The sequence below is a fragment of the Sinohyriopsis cumingii genome, chromosome 7 (genome assembly GCF_028554795.1).
Source record: "Sinohyriopsis cumingii isolate HCF-2022 chromosome 7, ASM2855479v2, whole genome shotgun sequence".
Taxonomy (NCBI): domain Eukaryota; kingdom Metazoa; phylum Mollusca; class Bivalvia; order Unionida; family Unionidae; genus Sinohyriopsis; species Sinohyriopsis cumingii.
Window position 1 is genome coordinate 62,254,162 of NC_142967.1, and position 22,569 is coordinate 62,276,730.

Genomic DNA, 22,569 nt, shown 5'->3' on the forward strand with positions numbered 1-22,569 from the left:
TATATATATATATATATATATATATATATATATATATATATACATATATATATAATGTCGTTAGATCAAATCATAAGCATAGATAGGAAAATGGTGTAACGGAGCATGTACGTGGTCTAATTGTTAAGAATGATGGGTAGCCTGCCTACGAACAAGAGACTTAATCATCGTCTCGCTAAGCCTCGTTTTGGAGACAACAGTGATCTTTCACCACAATCTCGCTATGCGTAGATCTCTCGTAGTTATACGACAGTCTGACTGAACGAAACTACACAGATTCGATATGTAACGTTACAAATTAAAGTGAAAATGTTGAAATTGTTAGCGCAAGTTTGCGTTCACTGGCTGTGGGGATGTTTTAATCTCCGGCCAAACACTTTCAGATGGTTTTGGGTTGCAGAACTCTATAATTAAGCATTTATCTTGCATGGCCGTGTTTTTAAACGGGTTTATCTTGCAAAATACAACACACAACATTAAAGTACATTAATTAGATCTTCCAGCTAAGTAAATGATATTTCTCTTTCTTCTAAAAAAAGTCCAAACAGATTACAGACTGGACCAATAATATTTTCTGAAAGGAACATAAATCAACCAATCTGTCAACCGAGGTGAATATGAATGATAAACAACACAAATTTACAATAAATCAGCTGACTATAGTACACTCTATCAACAACACACAGCTGAAAGACGAAGCAAATTTAGTTTTCCTAGGGCAGATGTTATTTCCGTGCACTCTTACTTCCACACTTTTTTTTCTTTTGCTGTCATGGCAGAGTTTAAGAAATGATGAGTAAAGCTTCTTCAGTGAGTTGCATATGCAATAGTTCAAAGTAGTATATTAGAAAATTGTTATCTTAGACAGTGAAAATAAATATATTTTGAAGAAACTTATGTGTCCTCATACCTTCTTAGACAACTGTCATGTTCATACAAGTTAAATATATTGATGTTTCATGGGTATTCCATTAAGTGTCCCCCCCCCCGGACAGCTGTACTTGATATAATATTAGCTTCCGGAAGCATCATTCTATACTTTATGTTTAGAGTGGTGCATTCACGCTTTTAATTTCCACCTTCTGCTAGAGTCATGCTGGTAGCTATGTCAACCTCTCTACAGCGTTGATTTTCATCGACTAGGTCCATTTTGGTTTCGCAGAGGTAAATTTTACAGTCCTACAAAAGGTAGAAGTAAATGGCTTTAGTTTCAAGACATGACTTGATGAGATTCAAACCAACTAATATATTTTGATAATTTAATTACAAACTCTGTGCGAAATCCGTTATTTGAATGTTGGTAAAATATTGTTTACATTTGTCAGTAAAAAAAAAAAATCTTTTTTATGTTGTAAGCTAAACATCGTGTAAGTCTTCGAACCTCACAGGATTTCTTGCGGGCTGCTTTTTGTAATACGTGTATCAAAATTAATTGGGCAAACTGTTAGGAACTGCCACTTCTAATGCCTTTTAAACAGTCATTTATCTTCGAGGAACGGAGGTAAAAATTCTTTTACAATTCCATCTCATTTAAGATAAATATTTTTTTCTACATCTTGATTACTTGTATGACACAAATTTTCTTTGTAAAGGTTTCTGTCTGAAAAAAAGAAAAAATATGCGGCTCCAAAGAAAATCCAAGGACCACTCCTCTGTAAGATTATTTGTGCCTAATTGAATCCAGTAGAATACAAAGTCTGTCAGTCTGGATTCTTTGTATTTAATCTCATACTGGTTAGTTTGTTTGTGAGAATAAAATTATAGAAGGATAAGATAATTCTGAACTAGAATCAGAAGTTTGTTTACAAACCTTTTCCGTCTTAGTAACTTCCTGTGACCAGTAGCATGCCTTGTCAAAGCTTTTTCGGCTCGTGACGTCATAGCAGATAATGACTGCATCAGCCTTCCGGTAGTACATCTTTGTTAGTGAATCATATCTTTCGTTTCCAGCTGTATCCTTTGAAGATTAAAAATCAGATTTTAAATGAGGTTAACAACAAATGCATGTCAATGTAATGATATGAAAGCACAAAGAGCCAACGCCTGCCAATTAGTAATATCAGAGCACTAACAACCATTACGCCTTCATACTGAAGGCTTCTCAATAAATTCTGGAAAATAGTTTTAGTTTTATTTGGTAAGGAAAGGTAGGACTGGATATGGCTTGCTACTGGGCACACAACGAAACTCCACAGGAGAAAAATCTTGGTTCTTAGAGCTGAACCCAGTAGGCATTGAATCTAATGCAATTCACCTTTCATTCAAGGCAATACCTTGAGAACGAAACAAGTCAATCTAAAAATTAATCAGTAGCCCCCCTTACCGTCTCTCTCTCTCTCTCTCTCTCTCTCTCTCTCTCTCTCTCCACACAAACACACATACACACATGTTTTAATTGTTCAAGTGACTAAAGGAAATCTCTGGTTCAGTTTCCCTGCATTTAAGGGGCTAATTTAAGAAAACATACCTTCCAGTGGGGGGTGGGTCAAATGAATGACACAACATAAGAAATGAAATTAGACGCGAATCGTGTAGAGCTACTCAACAGAATGGACGATACGATCCAACACTGTGTGAAAGAATCCCATTGATCAGTAACTTTCTCGAAACTTGGATTGCGAATGATAGACATATTGTTCACATTGCTTTTATTTTCGTTATACTAATTACTCTTTTGTTCCATAACTTTTCGTTATACTAACCAGTCTTATTTTTGAAAAGTTGCAATTCACGTGTAGTATGGGGTAAGAATACATTTAAAAGTCGTGTAGAAATTCTTTGGTTGCTGGAAGAAAAGAAATGTATATATTATCTGCATCGACAACTGAAGCATAATCAAACTACAATCAGCTTTCGGGGAGTGTACCATAATAAATCAACTCTCATTGCTGCGATCGTCGTCGTCATCACCATCATCATCAACAATAACAGCCATAACAAGAAGTAGTGTCATTATGCCATTTTTGCCTTTTTATTCCTGATATTCGTCATGGTCTTTACCCCCGACCCCCCACTCCCCACGACTTGTGCCCATTTTGGCAAGCAAGCCACATAATATGTGCAACCTGTGGGTTATTAATCCATGAAAGTTGAGATTGTTTTACTCAACTCGTATTGTCTGTAATGCCACTACGTGGTTTCTTATGTGTGCTCAGAGTTGTCGGTGATTTCCCAATTCCGCCAACTCAGTCTCAAACTGGGCCATGCTAATCTTTTAATTACAACAGAATACAGTTTACTAATCGTGTTGAGACTACTTTGTGTCGATGCAAGCAGTTCTAAATAGACACGTATTCGTGTATATAATCCTATAAAAATTTATTTACTAGCACCACCAGAGAACCGACAATAATTCTGATTGGTACACCTTGATGGTTGTCGTGGTTGAGATTCCAGTCACACCAAGACCAATAGTTGTTACCGCAGCAAGACCAAAAATAGCATCTACGACCAAACGCACGTTTGTATTTCATGATCAACGCGGTTCTCTTGGTGTTTTCATCTCGCAGCTGTTGCCCCGCTTTTTACCAATTTTTTTTCACGTCGATAACATTGAGGGTCCATCATAATTCTTCTAATAATAATACAATATCGTATTACAAATGCACGACTGGCAGACACTGTCCGGACTCACTTACAGGTGAAAGACGCGAACGCTCTTCTAAACAAATACCTTTTTTTACTGGTGCAATTTTTGAAAAATCATTCAAAATAGAAAATATCTTCTTGGAAAATATTAAAAATTTTGTCGATTGTGCGTTCTGGAGGTTTACCACCCTTTTCATTTAAAAAAGACCACAACAATTACGCTTATGCATTTTGCATCTAACAATCGTCTTTACCCAATAACTGTTACCCGAACAAATGCGTTCTTGTTGAATAACATTCGAGACCTTTCTTGTCTCACTTGAGTCAATGTGAGAGTACAAAATTCATTGGTGAATGTGACCGGAATTGATACAGTGGTGAATACCACTTTGCGAATATAGAAACAATCCCTGAATGTTTTGACACCTGGTAGTGTAGTCAGCTTTTGGGCGTTTGCCTGTGCGTCGATTCCAAGACCTCGAGTGAGTTGGCATTATTACATGAAGATGGTTCCAACTGCCAATTTCTACCTGACCTTTAACAAAATTATATGCCAGTTCATACGAGGATATGGTTAACACAATAGATGACAAAGTCCCCTTTCGGTTAAACGTTGAGTGCTTCGAACCGAATTTCATCTCCGGCTACTAATGATGCTGATAATGCAGATGTGTACAACAGAATATAAACTCACCTTCCGGCTTGTCAATATGTAATATTACTGGAACATAATCACGATCAAGATGCCGCTTATCATTTATTAACACACCAATTCCATCCGATGAACCTTTACTTCCAGTTAGGATAAACAAGTATGATCCAGCTTCGCGCAGCTTTAACAAGTGATTTTAGGTCTATTAAAATCATTTTTAACAAGAGAACCTACAATAAGTCGATCATTTGCTAAGGTTAAGGTTTATGTTTCTTCCTCTCCTTCTTTGATTAATATTCCCATAATTTATCTACATGAAATTACGCGTGATGGCGCGAACACTTTAAATATTTGTTCATCCACGTTTTGTTTTTTGGAAGCATTACACTGGTGTAGTCGAATAAAACACTGGTTGTCGTCCAGATCCGCCATGGATACTAGTGCCTTTCGTTAAATAATTAACAATTTCAACCGGTGGCGCAAGTCCGAATCAAAATACAAACGATGTTGATGTGTCATCACATATCTCTTGGCATCCGTCCGTCTACGGGAGACGATGGCGTAGCTCCAAAGTAAGCTTTTGTCTATCCTTCTTTCTAGCTCTCTTTTCAGCTTGTTTTATTCTTCTCTCTTCCTCTGCGTTTTGAAATCCCTGCCTGACAGCTAGGCGCCAGCTGGAACGGTTGTTTGCACAGCTCTCCCAGTCGTTGACAGTGATGTTTGCCGTCTTCATATCCTTCTTGCAAACATCTTTGTAGCGCAGGTGTGGTCATCCAGTTGGTCGTGCACCTTCTGCTAACTCCCCATATAACAGGTCCTTGGGAATGCGACCTGGGTCCATTCTTTTGACATGGCCAAGCCAGCGAAGGCGCCTCTCGCTGAGAATGGATGTTGCGCCATTGAAGCACACTGTGCTGTGCATGTTCTCGTGGAACGACATGATGACAGCAAGCAGACATGGGGGGCAGCCGATCTTTTCAGGAGTCTGAAGAGTCCATGTTGGCGCGTTCTAGAACCTCCGTGTTGGGTACTTTGTCCTGCCACTGGATGTGCAGAATGCGCCGCAGACATCTCAGGTGGAAGCTGTTGAGTTTCCTCTCGTGTCTTGCATAGGTGGTCCATGTTTCGCTGCTGTAGAGAAGTGAGCTGAGTACGCAGGCTTGGTAGACACGCAGTTTGGTCTTCTCTGTTAGGTTGGGGTTGTTCCAGACTCTCTGGTTAAGTCTGGCAATCACTGCTGCTGCCTTGGCAATCCTGCCGTTCACCTCAGAATCAATGGAGAGTGAGCTGGAGATGTTAGACCCGAGGTATGTGAAGTTCTCGACAACTTCCAAGTTGTACCCATCGATGGTGACAGAGGGAGGAGAGTCAGCAGCAGAGGGGGCGAATCGGACATTTTGTCCAATCGTTATTTTGCTTAATTATTACTTTCTGCACTCAACGATCTAGTGTCGTCAGCGCCTGGTAAAAAAAAACGACGACGTCGTTGGGGGATCGTCCAATCGTCATTTGGTTTAATTAACACCTTCTGCGCGCCGATCCCCAGCGTCGTCAGCGTCCGGTAAGCACATCGACGACCGCGTCGATGTCATCGCCCCCTCTGCTGCTATGATCTTACAAACAGAGTAACCACTAACTCCTCCTCTTGTTGATCAATTAGGTTATTTGACTGATCGGTGAGTCTGAAATTAATTCTCGTTAAAAACCGATTATGGCATCTCATATAGACCGGATTAATCGGACTCTCAACTATTAAAAATCCGGGAGGGGCTGTTGGTGAAAACGAATAAAGGATATACCCCTGTTGAGCCTGATTTGATTGCTTGGTATCCACCTGGTAACTCCCTTCGATAGCATCACACACTAGATTGATTGCTATCACCAATGCGATATTTACGTTGTATGGGGCAATATGCCTACCACCATCTCCGTTATCGTGTCTGAGGATATGAGTTGATGGACTGAGAAAATCTCTTAATGATTTTCTTAGTTCTGGCGCGTTGTATCCTGGAAACCTAAAATTGGGTAAATTGGCTTCTATAATATTATTCTGGGTTAGAAATTTTTGTTTATTATCATCGCTGTTAGTAGATATTGTCTCAACAATTCGTTTATTAATATATTCCATGTCTGATATAAGTTGATTTAACACCTCAACGTGTTTTCGTGCTTTTGTTTTCCGTAGCTGTTCTAGTTGTGATTGGCAAATATAATTAATCTCGATAAAAAAATTATTGATATCATTTAAACTAACTGTGATCTCCTCGCCGGACGATTTAGGAGTTTCCTTATGCGGAAATATCCATTGCATGGTATTCCTGTTTTGAAATATAAACCTACTGGGTAATAACGTGCCTTTTATAATAGACCAATCATTTCGATACCCGGGATTAATCTCATGATACGATTGCGCATTCGTGTGCAAGTCCGCGGGGATTTCATGAGGTGAATTCTTGGGCCAACCTAGTATGGTTCTTATTGAACTGTTGTAGATATCAACCATATACCCCGGTGTGCTTATTTCAATCGTCGACGATAACGTCGGTTCATGAACCGTAATAGCGATTTTTGACTCTTTTCCTGTGATCGATTTTATCCTGCGTTGAAATTCTTTATCGATTTGTTCTATTTGGTATGACCCAGTTGGTACTGTAACCTTCTTCCAGTCTGGGGTCCCATCGGGTTTATTTGTCCATGCAAAAACCAGCGAGTTATTAGGTTGTTGTCCGTTAAATGCTTCCGCTCGGATATTAGGCCAACTGTGATATACTCGCAATTTTGCCAGCGCTATTTCCTTCACTGGAACCGGCGATGGGAAGTTCACACTAAATTCGGGTTTCGTTGACGTTATTGATATCATATTTGTTTGTACCGGAGTGGTGTTCTCCGCGATCCGCTGAAGCAACTGAAACCCTTCGGGGTTCAGTGACATTATTATTATTCGTTGTCTTTAGTGTCTAATTTCAACAACCAGGTGGTTCCGGCTTCCAGTTGAACATCCTCGATTTTTGACATCGCGGAGCTATACAACTGGACCATCGTGGAGAATTCAACATCGGATACGAACAAATTATCAATCGATAACGAGATCAACCCGGATAATTTCGAGTACGCGTCGGATACTATTTGATGTTTTACTGTGTACTCGTTGAGTTTTTTCTGAAAACACGATGATATCTTCCTAGTGATTGCGTTGGCGACTCCAGCAATTGTTGTCATCGCGGAGACGGCGATTGGAACAGCGATCGGGGCTATCGTGGTCACCGTGGATAAAACGACGCCGGTACCGGCCACTATACCCGACACCGAGTACACGACCGCGTCGATGGCGGTTATTTTTCGGCGGTATTTTTTTATTTTTGCACGGTATTGTTCGGAAAGCGTTTTCAAGTTCGCGGAGAATTCTTTTGCGGTATCGAATCGATATTGATGTGACGTTGGTGATGCCTCTGATTCAATTACCCTGGTGGTCATTTTTATTCTAAAAGAGCTAGTGTTTTTAATTACTCACTTAGATTCGCTACAAATTCCACATACCATGTAATGTTTGCCCCGGTTAAATTTCTATCGACGGCATAAATTGTGAACGGTTCAGTTGCGTCCTTGTCTATAATTGTTGATATTGTATTGTCAAACCCGGATGAACTCGACGATAATATATTAAACTGCATCATTGAAACCAGTGTCAATCGATAAATACCCTTAACAGTTGCGGTGATATTTACTGTATTCCGTGTAGGAGTCCAAGCGAATGATCCATGCCGAATCGTGTATACTGTGTTGACGGTGTTCTCGTGAGGGATTTTTATTTTTTCGAGTTGCTCTGTCATTTTAGGTAGTCTGTCTTTAATCGCCGCAACATCAGTTTTAATCGTTCCTATTTCCTGTATATGCGTGTCCACATCTTTTTTGTTCGCTGCAACCCTAGTAATGAGTGTATTTATTTCCTGTATATGCGTGTCTATACTTTTTTTGTTCGCTATAACATTAATTTTGAGTACTTCTATTTCCCCTTCATGCACGTCTATACTTTTTTTGCTCGCTATAGCATTAATGTTGATTGTTTCTATTCTCTGTCCATGCGCGTCCACATTATTTATGATCGTTGTAACATTAGTAATGAGTGTATTTATTCCCCGTTCATGCACGTCTATACTCCTTTTGTTCGTTGCAACATTAGTGTTGATTGTTTTTATTTCCTGTCCATACGCAGTGATATCATTTATAGTTATTGTAATCTCATCCGGTTTGACATTTTTTTTACCAAAGAATTTATCAACGGCGTTATCAACCCTGTTAAAATTTTTTCGTATCGAGGTAAACTGACCCGACAGCGTCGTAAACTCCGAAATAGTATTCTTTATTGTTGCAATATTTGGTTCGGTTACCGGCGGGGTCCCAAAAAAACTAGCGGTAGTGAGTTGTATATCGGTTACCAATCTATCCAACCTTATAAAACCGTTCTGGGCGGATATTATCCTATCCGTTATCATCGATATATCTTCACCCGGTTTGAGTCGTCCGTCGCCGGTATACAACACGATAGCGTTCTCGGCGGCATCACGCTGTCGTGTTAAAACGTCATCCAGCGACACATTACTGGATTTCAATTTACCCTGGCGGTCTTGAAATACAACTATTTCGCCCGGGTCAACACTTGTTAGATTCAACATATCAGCGATTTCATCCTCAATTAGTTTTTTTATGTCGGCGGCGGCCGTTTCCGTGGATTCTTTCAGCGCCGAAACCGGTCGTCCCCAAATATCAATCATTATTATTGTAAATGTTATTCTCTAAAATCCGTTGAGCTTCTACGACCCCACTAGTGTATTCGTTTACAACCACATGAGGTGGTTTCCGCGATGATGAAATCGCCGCGAGTACGTTCAATACCTCACGGCCACATATCGGTGGGTCACTTAATCGCTGTGTTGGCAGCGTGGAATAAAAAACCCGGGCTGAACACGCCCGGGCTGAACACGCCCGGACATACCGCATGAACTCTTTCGGCGGGGCTAACCCGTATGAATCAAAATAGACGATCGCACGCGGATCAATCGCGTACGCAACCCAATGAGTTCCCGCTCCGGAGGACCCATCGAGGTTAATTATGCCTGTTTCAATATTCTTTGGTGCCGCCGGTAATTGATCCCTCATAAAAACACCTCTGAAGTTTTTTATCGCTAACGCGTTTGCGGCGTCTATTAAATCAAAATTAGACATTGGAGTCATAGACTCAGGAGTCATAGACTCCCGAGTCAATAAACGGTTCCCGGTAGTCTTAGACCCTTTCCCGAATACCATGAATACGGGGTTCCCGGTAGTCTTAGACCCTTTCCGGCCACGGGTCGTTTTTTTTTGTAACCTTTCCCGGTTGCCTTCTTTAATGCCATCCCCGCCGCGGTAGCAACGGCTCCTAACGCCGCCGCCTTAGCCACTGCTGGTGCGGCCGCGGCAATCAACGCTGGAATCGCAGCTAACAGCGGAAATATCCCACCGGTCTTTTCCATGTTTTTAATTGCTGCGGCTGAAAAATCTATTTGAACTCCCTTTTTATTCTTCATCGCATCATTGAAATGTTTTATTTGACGCGCCGTCAACGATATCTTATGATTACCACCCGCCATCTGTGACGGCTTCAGCGTTATTGTGGTCCCGTATTGTTTAGCCGACTTTGATCGTAATTTCTTGACTTGACCATCAGTCAACTCTACACTGACGACACTATACGACATTTTATTGTAAACGCGTTTGTGTTTTCAATTACATGTTTTCCACTGGCGCATCAACGATTCTCATTCGTCCACCAACACCTTCTAGCAGCATTGATTTATCGCTGAGAATGACAGCAACCGCTCTATAATTAACACCACCCGGGGCTATACGAGCTCGGAAGTGTATATCAACAACGGATTGTCTCGTTAAATCAAGATGTTCCAACGAAAAATAATAAATCGGATACAGGTTTTTAAAATCAAGTTGCGATATTTGCAAACCAGTGTCGACGTTTTGATCACGACCCATATATGACAGCAATCGATGATACACACGTGCGATATGGTTGTCGCCGTAATTAAGCTGTATGTCCTCGGATGGTTCCTGTTGTCCGTTTATTCTCAGCGAAACATCCCTGACTCCTAATTGATCAAATATCATATGGCTGCGTTCTTGACTGCCCAATCGTTCCCTATTCTGTAGCGCTATGAATATATGACGCGGGGCTGAAACACCCTGTTTTGATGCCAAGTGTCATGTAAACGTATCGGCGACGTTATCCTCTTTAGCATCAGTTGTTACCGCTAGCCAACTCAACAACGATTTTCCTCCCTGTTCCATAAATGCTAACAATCGTGCTTCCGTGGTAACTGATGGAGTCAGCACCGGCATCCACAATGCCATTTTAGTTAAAATGACTTTACCGGCAGCGACGCCAGCAGCACGCCATATTGCATTGTTATCATTGCCCCTTCGCGTCAGCGCGATTGTATGCTTAGCCCCATAGACAACTTTTCTGACATTTCTGCAGAATCCAAATATGTGATGGAGTGGAATCGCGCATGAAAACTGTCGGCGTGGTCCTTGCAACATTCCTACTCGTGCTGCGAATCCTAGATTGTAATCATTGTTGGTGCTTTTTATAATATTGAAATTAGCGCCTGGTCTTGCTCTGCGGTCTGGATTGGCTGCTTCAGCCTGTGGGTCAGTTGCGGTATCTCTTTCCACCAGCACGTTGATGTACTGAAGATGATCAGCGCTATTAGCGGTGTCCTTCGCAAACATCATAGATGGGCCCGCCGATCTTGTATAATCATCCGAGTATCTCGCTAACCCAATTATCGTTGTTGCAACATCAACCTCGCGTTCTATTGATTCAATTTCTCGCCCGTCAATAAGATATCTGGCGCTCTCAAATAACGCCATGATACCGTTGTTGACAAAGCCAACTCGAACACGATGGTCATCTGCGTATGGTGCATTATCGGCAGCATTTGTCACGAGTTCTCCCTCAATTTCGATAAACGCTTCACACGGCAGAAAGTATTTACTGGTATCTTGGACTTGAAGTTCAATTCGCGATCGTAGGTCAGGTTGCGCTGCATAATAAGAATAAAATTGATAATCACGGACAGAATCATCCCTGCGCACTGGGGCATCCATATCAAACGCGGGGTCAGCGGTTCGCGCAAACATTTTATTATTATTCATGTCGGTGTTTTCAATTGAAATCCATCAACGTCGTTTTCGTCGTAGACCACTCCCCGCTATCGCGTTCATGAGCGCGTTGGTTGCCGCATCGGCTGATGGCGAAGTCGCCAACGACGGAGTCGTCGCCAACGACTGAGTCGTCGCCAACGACTCTAATTTTTCTTCCACGGCGTTATTTATTACTTTACTGACATTTGCAGGCATCACTGTCGTTGATGGCATTACCGGTGGTTTCTGTTTTCTTTTTGAAAATCTCTTAGATTTCACCAACGACATTAGTTTGTCCCGCGCGGCTGAAAGCGCCTTTCCGGCAACATCTCCAATAGCGCTGATTCCCTTATCACGAATAACATCAATAGCCTTCATTCCTAATTGTTTGGCTAACGGCGCTACTTTTGGAGCCATTCTTGTAAATAACCCCGCAATGGTGCTACCGAGACCATCTCCATAGTACGCACGGTAAACAGGCAATCGCGAGTTTACCACGTAGACGAGTACTGGTTTATCATGGTTGTAGTGTATGATCATCCTTATTAAAAACACCAGTTTTCCAATTAGTGATTGTGATCACCAGTGATTGATTACCCCCCCACCGAATCAAAAACCGGAATAAATTTTATCAAAATTTCCTTGGGTTTTTGCCCTCGATAAAAATCTGGTTTTTTTCTGGTTTTTTCTTGATTTTTAGTCATTTTTGGTCGTTTTTTGTTGCCTATAGTCGTTTTTTTCTCGATTTTTCAGAAAAACATCGATTTTCTCTAAATGATTTCCTTGGGTTTTTGCCCTCAAAAAATGGCCAAAAACAGTCAAAAAATGGCCAAAAACAGTCAAAAAATTAACAAAAACAGTCAAAAAATTAACAAAAACGATAATTTTATAATTTTATAATTTTTTTAATCATCCACGAGCTCGTCTATGAGCGTTCGATATGCATTAATGTCCATAATACCGCCTGTAAATAACCGCTTGCAAATATCAGCGGCCTCATTGATTATTTCCGTAGAGTTATTTCCGGCTCGTTTTCCTCCGATTAGTACTTCCAGCCGTGATATATCACTGAGAACACTATTAGGACAGGTAACGCCGTAGGATTCTTTACCAACAGAGTATCCTTTTCCTTTTTTTGGTGTTATACTCTTAACTTCCTTGTGGAATGCGTCGTAATCGGATTTACTATGATGTGGTAATGCATCTTTATGTTTACTTGCTAAATACACTATTCTTGCCCAGTCCTTTAACGACTTTATATTTTTCTCGTAACCGCTATTGATATGCTTCTTATCTCGTATGCTCTTAGCAAAATTGTTGGCAGTAAAATTAATTAATTCTTCCCTGTTGCTGAAGCCTCTAATTTGATCTATTGTGCTCTTCTTGAGTACAATACGGGGTATATTCCCCTCTTTTTCTTCCGGTATTTTTTCTTCTGGTATTTCTTCTTCTGGTATTTCTTCTTCTGGTTCTTTCGCAGTAGCGCCTAGTTCTTCCTCGTCGGCCATTGTAACATAAGGTTCTTGTGGTTCGGTTATAGCGAGTGGTGGTGGCCTCCGTGTTGTAGCAGCCGCTATTTTTGCAGGGAGTGTTTCTAAAGACCTTTTTGTTTGTTTTGTCTCTGCCGCTATCTTTTCAAGCGCACCAAGAACGGGTACAGTTACCGCCGTAACATCCTTAGTCGCTTTAGTTACCGGGGCAAATAACTGTTCACTTCCAACAGCAAAATCAGTTTGCATTTGTTGTCGCGTTTGAAGTTTCTCTCTCACTCTGTCTCGTAACGGTATAAACTTTATAAGCGCTGCTAGCCGCTCTCTGGCTAGCCGAGTAGTAAGTGATTCACCTACCATTATTGTAAATTGATCTGCAATTTCAAATAAAATTTTCCGCCGGGTCTTTCCATGGTGGCAGAAATATATCGTGTCATTGTGTACATCACATATATATAATGTTACATTTGTATGCCGACTTCGTCACGCGACGTGGGCATAGGTAACTTCAAGCTGAGGCTCCCCACAGGGGTTTCGTCTATGATCCTCCTAATGTTTTTAATCTTACTAGAGATCTCGCGGCGTTTTTCATAAAGCTGCCCGAGTTTTTTTCGTATTGTTTCAACGGCAGTGAATAACCCAATGAATACGCTTACGTCATTGCTATACAGGTTCTCATTAATTGTATGTTGTAATCGTTTTATAAAAGAATACTCGCGGGCTAGCGTAAAACGCCCTCGCTTCGATTGTTCGTTTATAGCCTCATAATCGGATAATATTTCCTCGCTGTTGAGCCTATCAGATAATACAATTCCTTGATTTTTTAATTTTGAAATCTCAGTTAATATATTATTGATGTCTAGGGAATCCATATTCTTATAAACATCTTATTTCTAATATCAAAAATTTTATTAAAATCTAGGTTTAAAGTTTAATAAAATTATTGGGGGTCATTTTTGACCCCGTTTATTGTATGGACAGTACAATGCCGTAAATCTCCACTCGAGTGTTGTGGCAGATTGCAGGCATATACATATACTTAATTATGGACAGTACAAACAATGACGGGGGCGTGGTTTGCACTCAACCGAACCAAAACGCAACCCATGAAAATCAATCATGGTTGCGTAGTTGGAAAAAACCAACCGCGCACACACTAGGAATGATAGTGTGGGCTGCGTTTTGGGTCGTTTTGAACTTCAACGAAGGGGGTTTTATCCCCTCCCCCCAATTATATAGAAAAAAAAAACATCTGACCGTTTCCCGCCAGGCAATTGCCCGCTGCGAGGCGCGAACCCGTAAATTGTTGACTCGAGTTTCATAGTCAAACATGTTTGCATTGGACTACGGACCGCACCTAACAAATAACGAGTTTTTAAAAAATATAAGCACGTAATGCGTTCCAGGTGAACGCGCATAGGTAACTTATTTACATTGAAACAGACGACTATTTGCAAATCACGTGACAGCATAACTCTATCATGGTGACTTCGTCATACCCTCACGAGTTATCCCCCTTCAAATATGAAAATCGAATTCTATGTCCGTTTTTACTTGAGAAAGCTGTTTGATATACTCGTTCTGCAACAAATCGTACTGAGGCGCTACAAATGTCAAAATATTTTCCTGCCTCATTCATTGACTGAAATATTTTTTCCTCGTGCTTTGACGTATCAAATGATTTGACGCCCCTTGCTGCTTTTGAGTACTTACCAGTCTGGCCTTTTTTAATATTTTCACTCTGAGAGATAGCTTGCAGATTACACAGTCTGTTATTTTGATAATTAGAATCAATGTGATCAATAACGAGACTATCTTTGATCAATCCGTGGAAACATTCATAGATGATTCTGTGACAGAGATATTTTTTCCCTCCAGCAGTAAACATTAAATACCCGTGATTGTTTTTCCATCCAACCGGCTTCTTCAGTCTGCGGTTTCTAACAATACCGTCGCGAGATGCCTCGTAATTGACGAGCAGGGGATGCGGCTGAAATTCTTGGTCCATTTATATAATAATACTACTTGTCTAATTTATTATTTGGTTTAATTATAAACCTTTCAATGTAGTCTTGGGGGGTTTTGATGACGAAGTCGGCGGTGGGGTCAATGACGGCGTTTTTTATTCGTTTATCGTAATAGCGTTTTAGTTCCCTGTATCGCTTTCCGCCACAATTAATACACAACTGCGATTTTCCTCTTACACCAACGTGACAAACCAAGCACGGGAGGGGGCCAAGAGAACCATTACGAACGCTTTGTAAATGATACCCGCAGAATTCACCTCTACATGATTTATTGCACGGGGTTATCGACCCAATCATCAACCATTTGCATTTATTCATTATACTATATTCTTTTATTTAAATACTTGTTTTAATTATATGGATGAGTTTGAGAGATTAGCAGTAATTAAGCCCTGGAAAAATATTAGGTTTAATCTCGATAGAGTCCTCAAGGACGTACCAAAAGCGTTAATAAACGATAAAACCCTGTTGAATAAAATACGCGATTGTATCAATGAATTCAAACGTGATGGTGCATCTCATAGTTGGTCAACATTTCGAATTGATGGTGTTGTTGATGCTACCATGAACGACAACCGCGCAGCAATGATAATATCACAACTTGACGGTAAAAGGTATTTCTTCAGAGTAAAATTCATTGTCCGGGTGGAATCAGGCGATTGGATCATGCGTGATAAATTTGAACCAGTTCTCAGCGACAAGAAAACAGTCACTGTCAGCCGCGACTCCAAGCCGGGGTTGTTAACCGGAATTGATAGACCATACTATGAACGAGCGTATCCTGAAACAGCAGTTGTTTATGGAATATACCCATTAAATAAGAAACCTGATATCGGAAAACTGAAACCGATGAAACAGTCAACTGGGATAAATTGTGTAGCAGAACGAATAATAGAGCATTTTACAAATGCATGTCGAGGAAACAAATTGACTGATTTACGACGTAGCAAAATCAACCAGTGGGAACTAACCGTAAAAGAGCGTGGAGCGACCATCAGCGACATAGCGAGATTAGAAACATCGCTGAGATTTCCAATAACCGTTACAACGATCACCGGTGAAGTATTATACGAATCGAAGTATAAATCGAAGGGAGCCCCAATCAAAATTATTGATCATAACGAACACGCATGGACGCCCGCGATCACAATATTTCCACGGGATAGAACAGTAAAGTATATACCCGAAGAATTCCTGGGAGAAGAATTCTCCAAGGACGGTTTTCTCGCGGAGAGGAAACTATTTGATGCTATTGCCTACTTGTGTAAAAACGACCCTGTATCAGTGTGGTTACTTCGCAGCGCTGAAAACGATGCGGATACCTTTGATCAGTTTGTAAGACCAAACGGCGAATTATATCGCACTGAAGCATTTCACAACAGGATGAAAAAAACCGCCATGGAATTTGAAGAGCATGATGAACAACTGCTAACAAATTGTTTTACGATTCCATCGGTTGTAGCTCATGTTGCAGCAAGGAAAAATGCGTGGAGACCAACGCGCAAGGAATTTCTGCCGGATGTACAATCCAGTTGTTTGGAATACTATCACGGTGGACTATGGAACACTGAATACAACCGCGACGCTATGATCTCGGTTGATATGGTTGCCTGTTATCCAGCGAGTTTTCTCGGGTATGGATCCGCCGCTGAGTACTTTAGACGATTTGGACACCCCAGTCATGAAATGACTCGTGTTGCTATTAATGGACCACTGCCTGATTTTGATTTAACCGGATTCGCTCGCATAGTATCATTTGAATTCGCGGCAGGACTCCATCGCTGTTGCTATATTTGGATCGGTAGACACATGGCTGAAAAGAAGTGGTTGCCAATAGCGCTGCTACGGTATATGATTGATTGTAGCATGCTAGTTTCGTTGATTGTCAGTGACGCGATTATATCATACCGGGCGCAGACTGAAGTCTGGTTACCAGAACCGGAGCGTCTAGATAGCATAATTGACGAGTCCAGGAAAAACATTGATGCCGACGAGGAATATATCATCGAATGGTCCAGGAGGATATTCAACCAACGAAACCACGAGGCAAAAGATCTCGGTAGAAGAATAATTGGTAAGTTCACACAAGGTGGAAAAAACCACGACTACAAACGATATTGCTCACGGCTGATTATAGATGACGCAGAATATGATTTCGTAATCAAGGACGCAGTGGCAAAAAATAGATACGTGAACTGCAAAACAGCTTTCTTGTCCAATGGAACGAGGTTGGGTACAGTTGTTACCTACAGCGATGGAGACAGCCCGGCATACCCGCATTTGAGGGCGTCTATGCTGGGTTATGCCGCTATCAATTTATTCTCGATGATAAATAGATTCCCCGATACCGCGGTTAGAGTAGCCGTTGATTCGTTTTATGTTGACGTAGCGTATAAGGAAAACGTAGCCGGGTTTACTAGTCCGGACGAGAGTTGGGGTACATGGAGAATTAAAAATGAAATACGACGCGATTATTCCCCGTCAGCAGATGTCACCGTTGAGAACAACTACTTACGCGGTGATAAATTGTCAGAATGGTCTAATGCACCATCGTGTTCTGATCCAATTTGTAGACACAAGACGGTTTATTTAAGCGGCTGTGGCGGGTCAGGAAAGACGACTCGGGCAATTGAATTATTTCGAACGCGGGCAAGTATAATCGTGCTTACACCGACCCATAGACTAGCGCGAGAGATAAAACAACGAAATGTTGACGCCGTTACTTATCACAGCTTTTTTCGATACAGCGGCGATGAGTGGACTCCTGATCGAATGGGTGAAAAATTTATTCCCGACATTATCATCTGGGATGAGATATGTACTGTTTCGTTAGATACTTTACAAATGTTTCTTGAGTGGTTGCTGCGCGCGAATACAGCGGTAATCATGTGTGGGGATCATGGCCAACCACCACCATTTGTCGGCGAGGGTCCACATGATTGGTTGAGCGGGTTCGTGGACTATTATGAAGAAACCGATACTGATTACCGAGCACTTGATGAACAACTGCGCGAGGTTAAAAAACTAATCAGATTACAGCCGGATAGAGTTCAGTGTGAAATAATCCGCGAGGTGATTCCGGAAACACCGTTGAATGAATTCTGGGAAACATGGAGACCAAACGATTTGATTGTAGCGAGTAGAAAGATAGTCAGAGACACACTTCAGCGGAAGTTGTTTACGTTGCATAAGGAAAAGTTTCCAACGCGTCCAGTGCCGTTATGTTATAGACCCGCGGACACACGGCGGCAGAACATTGAAGTTGAAATTCCAGGCCGGACAGAAAAACAAATTCTCGTGCTGAATGATATCGTGCTCGTTGATATCGGTGTCGTCGAGGACGCGCTACGTGCTGATAAATCCCCGTGGACGCTAGGATACGCAACAACAATACATTCCTCGCAGGGACTAACCATCACGGACACAATTGTTTGGATAGTTGATAATCGCATCGAATGGTCGAATCTAGTCTATCTTGCAGTATCCAGAGTACGAAGGATAAATCAGCTTCGAAGAATTGTTATTGACGAAGCCACCGACGAAGCCGGCGACAAAGTCACCATCGATGCAAGCGTCATTGATAGAAAACTCTCGGGTTACCGCCAACAGGATAAAAAAAAACAGCGGCGTTTTGATATTGATGCCGAATTAATAATCTCGCTACGACAACAACAGAATAATCACTGCGCGAGTTGCAATTGTATAATGAGTTGGCGTTATTCGGATAAAGACACTCGCCAATTTACCGTGGATAGGATCGATAACAGTCTCGGTCATGTCAAAAACAATGTGAGGTTGACCTGTCTTGAGTGCAATAGACGCAACGGCGCTAGTTAATACCACGTGGGGCAATTGAGTATCGTTAGGTATCACTTGTAGTTGCTCGCGTGTAAATCCGCGCTGAGGAGCAGTTGAATCCAGTCTATAGATCGGTGGTCTACCAGTTGATCGTGTTATCGTTGATATGTTATGTGTTGTAACACTCCAAATAGGATCGGTAGCCCTTTTTTTACCGCCTTCAAGCTCTCCTGGTTCATATAGATATCTAACAGTGACATCGCCGAGAATCGGCTTGGAAACGCTATTTATTTTTGATTTTCCGGGTATATACTCGTATTTAATCGCGTCGCTGGGCTTCATGTTGATTGCTCGGGTAATCTCGTTATTTAACGCTGCAATTACACCTGGCAACCTTTTAACCCATTCACGAGATCGTTTTTCTTGGATGAATTCCTTCGCGTATTGATATCCAAATAACCGTTCAGCGAGAGTCCGATTGAATCGTTCAACAATTGCCTGATCACGATGTAGCGCAGTATGACCTCGTCGTATCGCGACGCTATGATGTTTCAGCGTTGATAAAACAGCGCCGCGAAATTCACTACCGGGATCAACTTGTAATAGATTTGGCCAGCGCAGAGGGCCTCTTCGATAAATCCGCTCAAACGCATTGGCCACTTCAGTTGCTGACTTTGTTTTCAACGGCTCCGCTTGTTTGTATCGACTCGCAACATCAACTACGGTTAGCGCGTATTTGTAACCGTTGTCATGCGGCAAAAATAGTATATCAGCCTGATGAACTTCATTAGGTACGCTGACATCAAAGCGCGAAAAGTTGATTTGTTTAGGCGGTGGTAGATAGATTTGCCATATAGCCTGTTTGGATAACCAATTAGTCGCAACGGCCCTCGTTACTTTTGCAGCGCTTGCAAGCTTACCAATTGCGGCCTTCCCCTTCCAGTATCCTCTCGGAGAATAATAGATGGATTCCATGTTGTTATTATAAACGCTATCGTTTTCAATTACCAGCGCCAGAAGCTCCGCTTCCAATCATTAATTTACCTTTCATAGCCGATTTTACCAACCATGAGGCCAATTTTTCTTTGACGGATTTATCAGGAATAGCATTTAACGCGTGAATTAATTTTACATCCGCGATATGACGCTGTTGCAGATCGCTACTTTTGTAAGCAACATCATGAGCATGACACGCCTTATCGATAGCGTTTATTGGATACTCACCGGGTTTGGGCTGATTTTGATCATCGAGTCTAATATCTAATCGTGTTCCGGGGCCACAGTAGTTATATCCTGGGAGGTGTTTTTCTCCTGGATACTTTGCCCACGGTGTTCCGGGGAGTTTTGCCAATTTGGCTGCGATGTCACCTCCTCGCTTTTTTTTAAAACATCCCCGGGTTTAATAGAAATAAATCTAAATTTCTTTGTACCGCATTGTACACACTTGCCAGTAAGGGCCGATCTGTTATTTCTTGTTGTAGCGGTTGTCATATCATTTGTGCCAGTACGTACTCTACACTTCACACAATATAGATCCATAATTTATGTATAGAGATATGAATATAATTGACTTTTCAGCGACTAAAACAAGAGAACCAGTTAAGCATGTTGCAGCGTTACCAAACTCGATCCGGATGATTATCATCGGACCATCTGGATCCGGCAAGACGCAATTGTTACTCAATTTAATAATGAGATGGATGAAATGGGATAAGTTGTATTTAGTTGCTCCTAGCGTAGATGATCAACGATGCTACGAGGTGTTGAAAGATTTCAACGAGAATGCATCAGCGATCGCTGAAAAAAATGTTATTGAGTTTATTACGGATATCAATGATGCACTAGGTATTGATGATATTGATGGCGACGTTAACAATCTAGTCGTGTACGATGATGTTATGTTAGACAATCAAAAAAACCCAGCTAGGATATTTTCTAGAGGCAGGCATAAAAACACCGACGTGATATATGTCACTCAACGATACACTCAGATTCCAAAAGTAATTAGAGACAACTGTAATATTCTTGCTGTGTTCAACGGCGTTGATACACACACACTACGAAATATTTGGCAGACATGGTGCGGCGGTGACATGGACTTTAATGTTTTTCGAAACTTTTTTAGTCATGCTCAGTCGACCCCACATGGATTCGTAACGATAAATTTACATGATCCTCGGACACGATATCGTATCGGACTTGACCAAATATTCGGTTAGTTGTAAATAATTTTCATTGTAAATAACTACTTAGCAGCAGAGGGGGCGATGACATCGACGCGGTCGTCGATGTGCTTACCGGACGCTGACGACGCTGGGGATCGGCGCGCAGAAGGTGTTAATTAAACCAAATGACGATTGGACGATCCCCCAACGACGTCGTCGTTTTTTTTTTACCAGGCGCTGACGACACTAGATCGTTGAGTGCAGAAAGTAATAATTAAGCAAAATAACGATTGGACAAAATGTCCGATTCGCCCCCTCTGCTGCTGAGTCTGCGTTCTGCGCCTCACATTCGTTTTCTTATAACTGATGGTCAGTCCAAATTCCTTACAAGCATGGGAGAGGCGGCATATCAGCTGCTGCAGTCCATCTTTCGTGTGTGATGTCAAGGCTGCATCGTCGGCGAAGAGCAATTCACGGACGAGTACCTCTGTGACTTTATTCTTAGCACGGAGACGGACGATGTTGAACAGCTTGCCGTCAGTCCTGATATGGATGTACACTCCCTCGCTGCAGTCCTTGAATGCGTACTGGAGAAGCATGGAGAAGAAGATGGCAAAGAGCGTCGGCGCAAGGACACAGTCTTGTTTGACTCCGCTGATGACTGGGAATGCTTCAGATGTTGCGCCATTGAAGCACACTGTGCTGTGCATGTTCTCGTGGAACGACATGATGACAGCAAGCAGACGTGGGGGGGGGGGGGCAGCCGATCTTCTGCAGGAGTCTGAAGAGTCCACTCCGACTAACCAGGTCAAACGCCTTCGTCAGGAATATGAAGGCAATGTAGAGGGGCATCTGCTGCTCGCGACACTTCTCCTGTAGCTGACGTAGTGAGAAGATCATGTCTACAGTTGACCTGCCGGCTCGAAATCCACACTGGGACTCTGGGTAGACGTGGGAGGCTAGGATCTGCAAGCGCGCCAAGGCAACACGGGCGAAAGCCTTTCCAACGATGCTGAGGAGGGAGATGCCCCATAATTGTTGCAGTCGCTACGGTCTCTTTTGTTTTTGTACAAAGTGACGATGTTGGAGTCACGCATGTCCTGTGAGATGTATCCCTGTTCCTAGCAAAGGCAGAGGAGTGTGTGTAGGGGCTGGAGCAGTGCTGGTTTTCCGCTCTTGAGGACTTCAGGCGGGATGCCGTCGCTTCCAGGAGCCTTCCCACAGGCAAGGCAATCGATGGCTTTTCCAAGCTCTTCCAGGGTGGGCTGTGTGTCTAGCTCCTCCATGACAGGCAGGTCTGGAATGGCGTCCAGGGCAGTTCCAGTGATACTGTTTTGGGTTGCATATAGCTCGAGATAGTGCTCAACCCATCGCTGTAGTTGTTTCCCCTGGTCTGTGATGACTTCGCCCGTCTTGGACTTGAGGGGGGGGGGGGGGCCTGTCGCCTTTTTGATACCCTCATACATTCCTCTTGTATCCCCGGTGTCAGCAGCCGTCTGTATACTGTTGCAAAGGTTCAGCCAGTAGGTGTTGGCACAGCGGCGAGCAGTCTTCTGGGCATTGGTCCTTGCAATCCTGAGGGCTTGTAATGTTCTGGGGCCAGGTGCAGCCTTGTATGCCAGGAGGGCTTTCGTCTTTGCCTCAGTCACGGGTTC

The 22,569-nt window shown here is 42.2% G+C and overlaps 1 protein-coding gene across 6 annotated transcripts in view; it reads right to left on the minus strand.

Moving 5' to 3' along the window:
- The window catches only part of LOC149795376 (ras-related protein Rab-24-like), a 36,835-nt gene that overhangs the window by 7,242 nt on the left and 7,024 nt on the right, over positions 1-22,569 (minus strand). For all 6 annotated transcript variants that reach the window (XM_089965158.1, XM_089965155.1, XM_089965153.1 and 3 more), the window contains 2 exons: positions 1,811-1,957; positions 1,080-1,179 (listed from right to left, as the gene is read on the minus strand). In XM_089965158.1, coding sequence (XP_089821284.1) covers positions 1,080-1,179; positions 1,811-1,957 — 247 coding nt within the window. The remainder of the gene's footprint in view (positions 1-1,079; positions 1,180-1,810; positions 1,958-22,569) is intronic.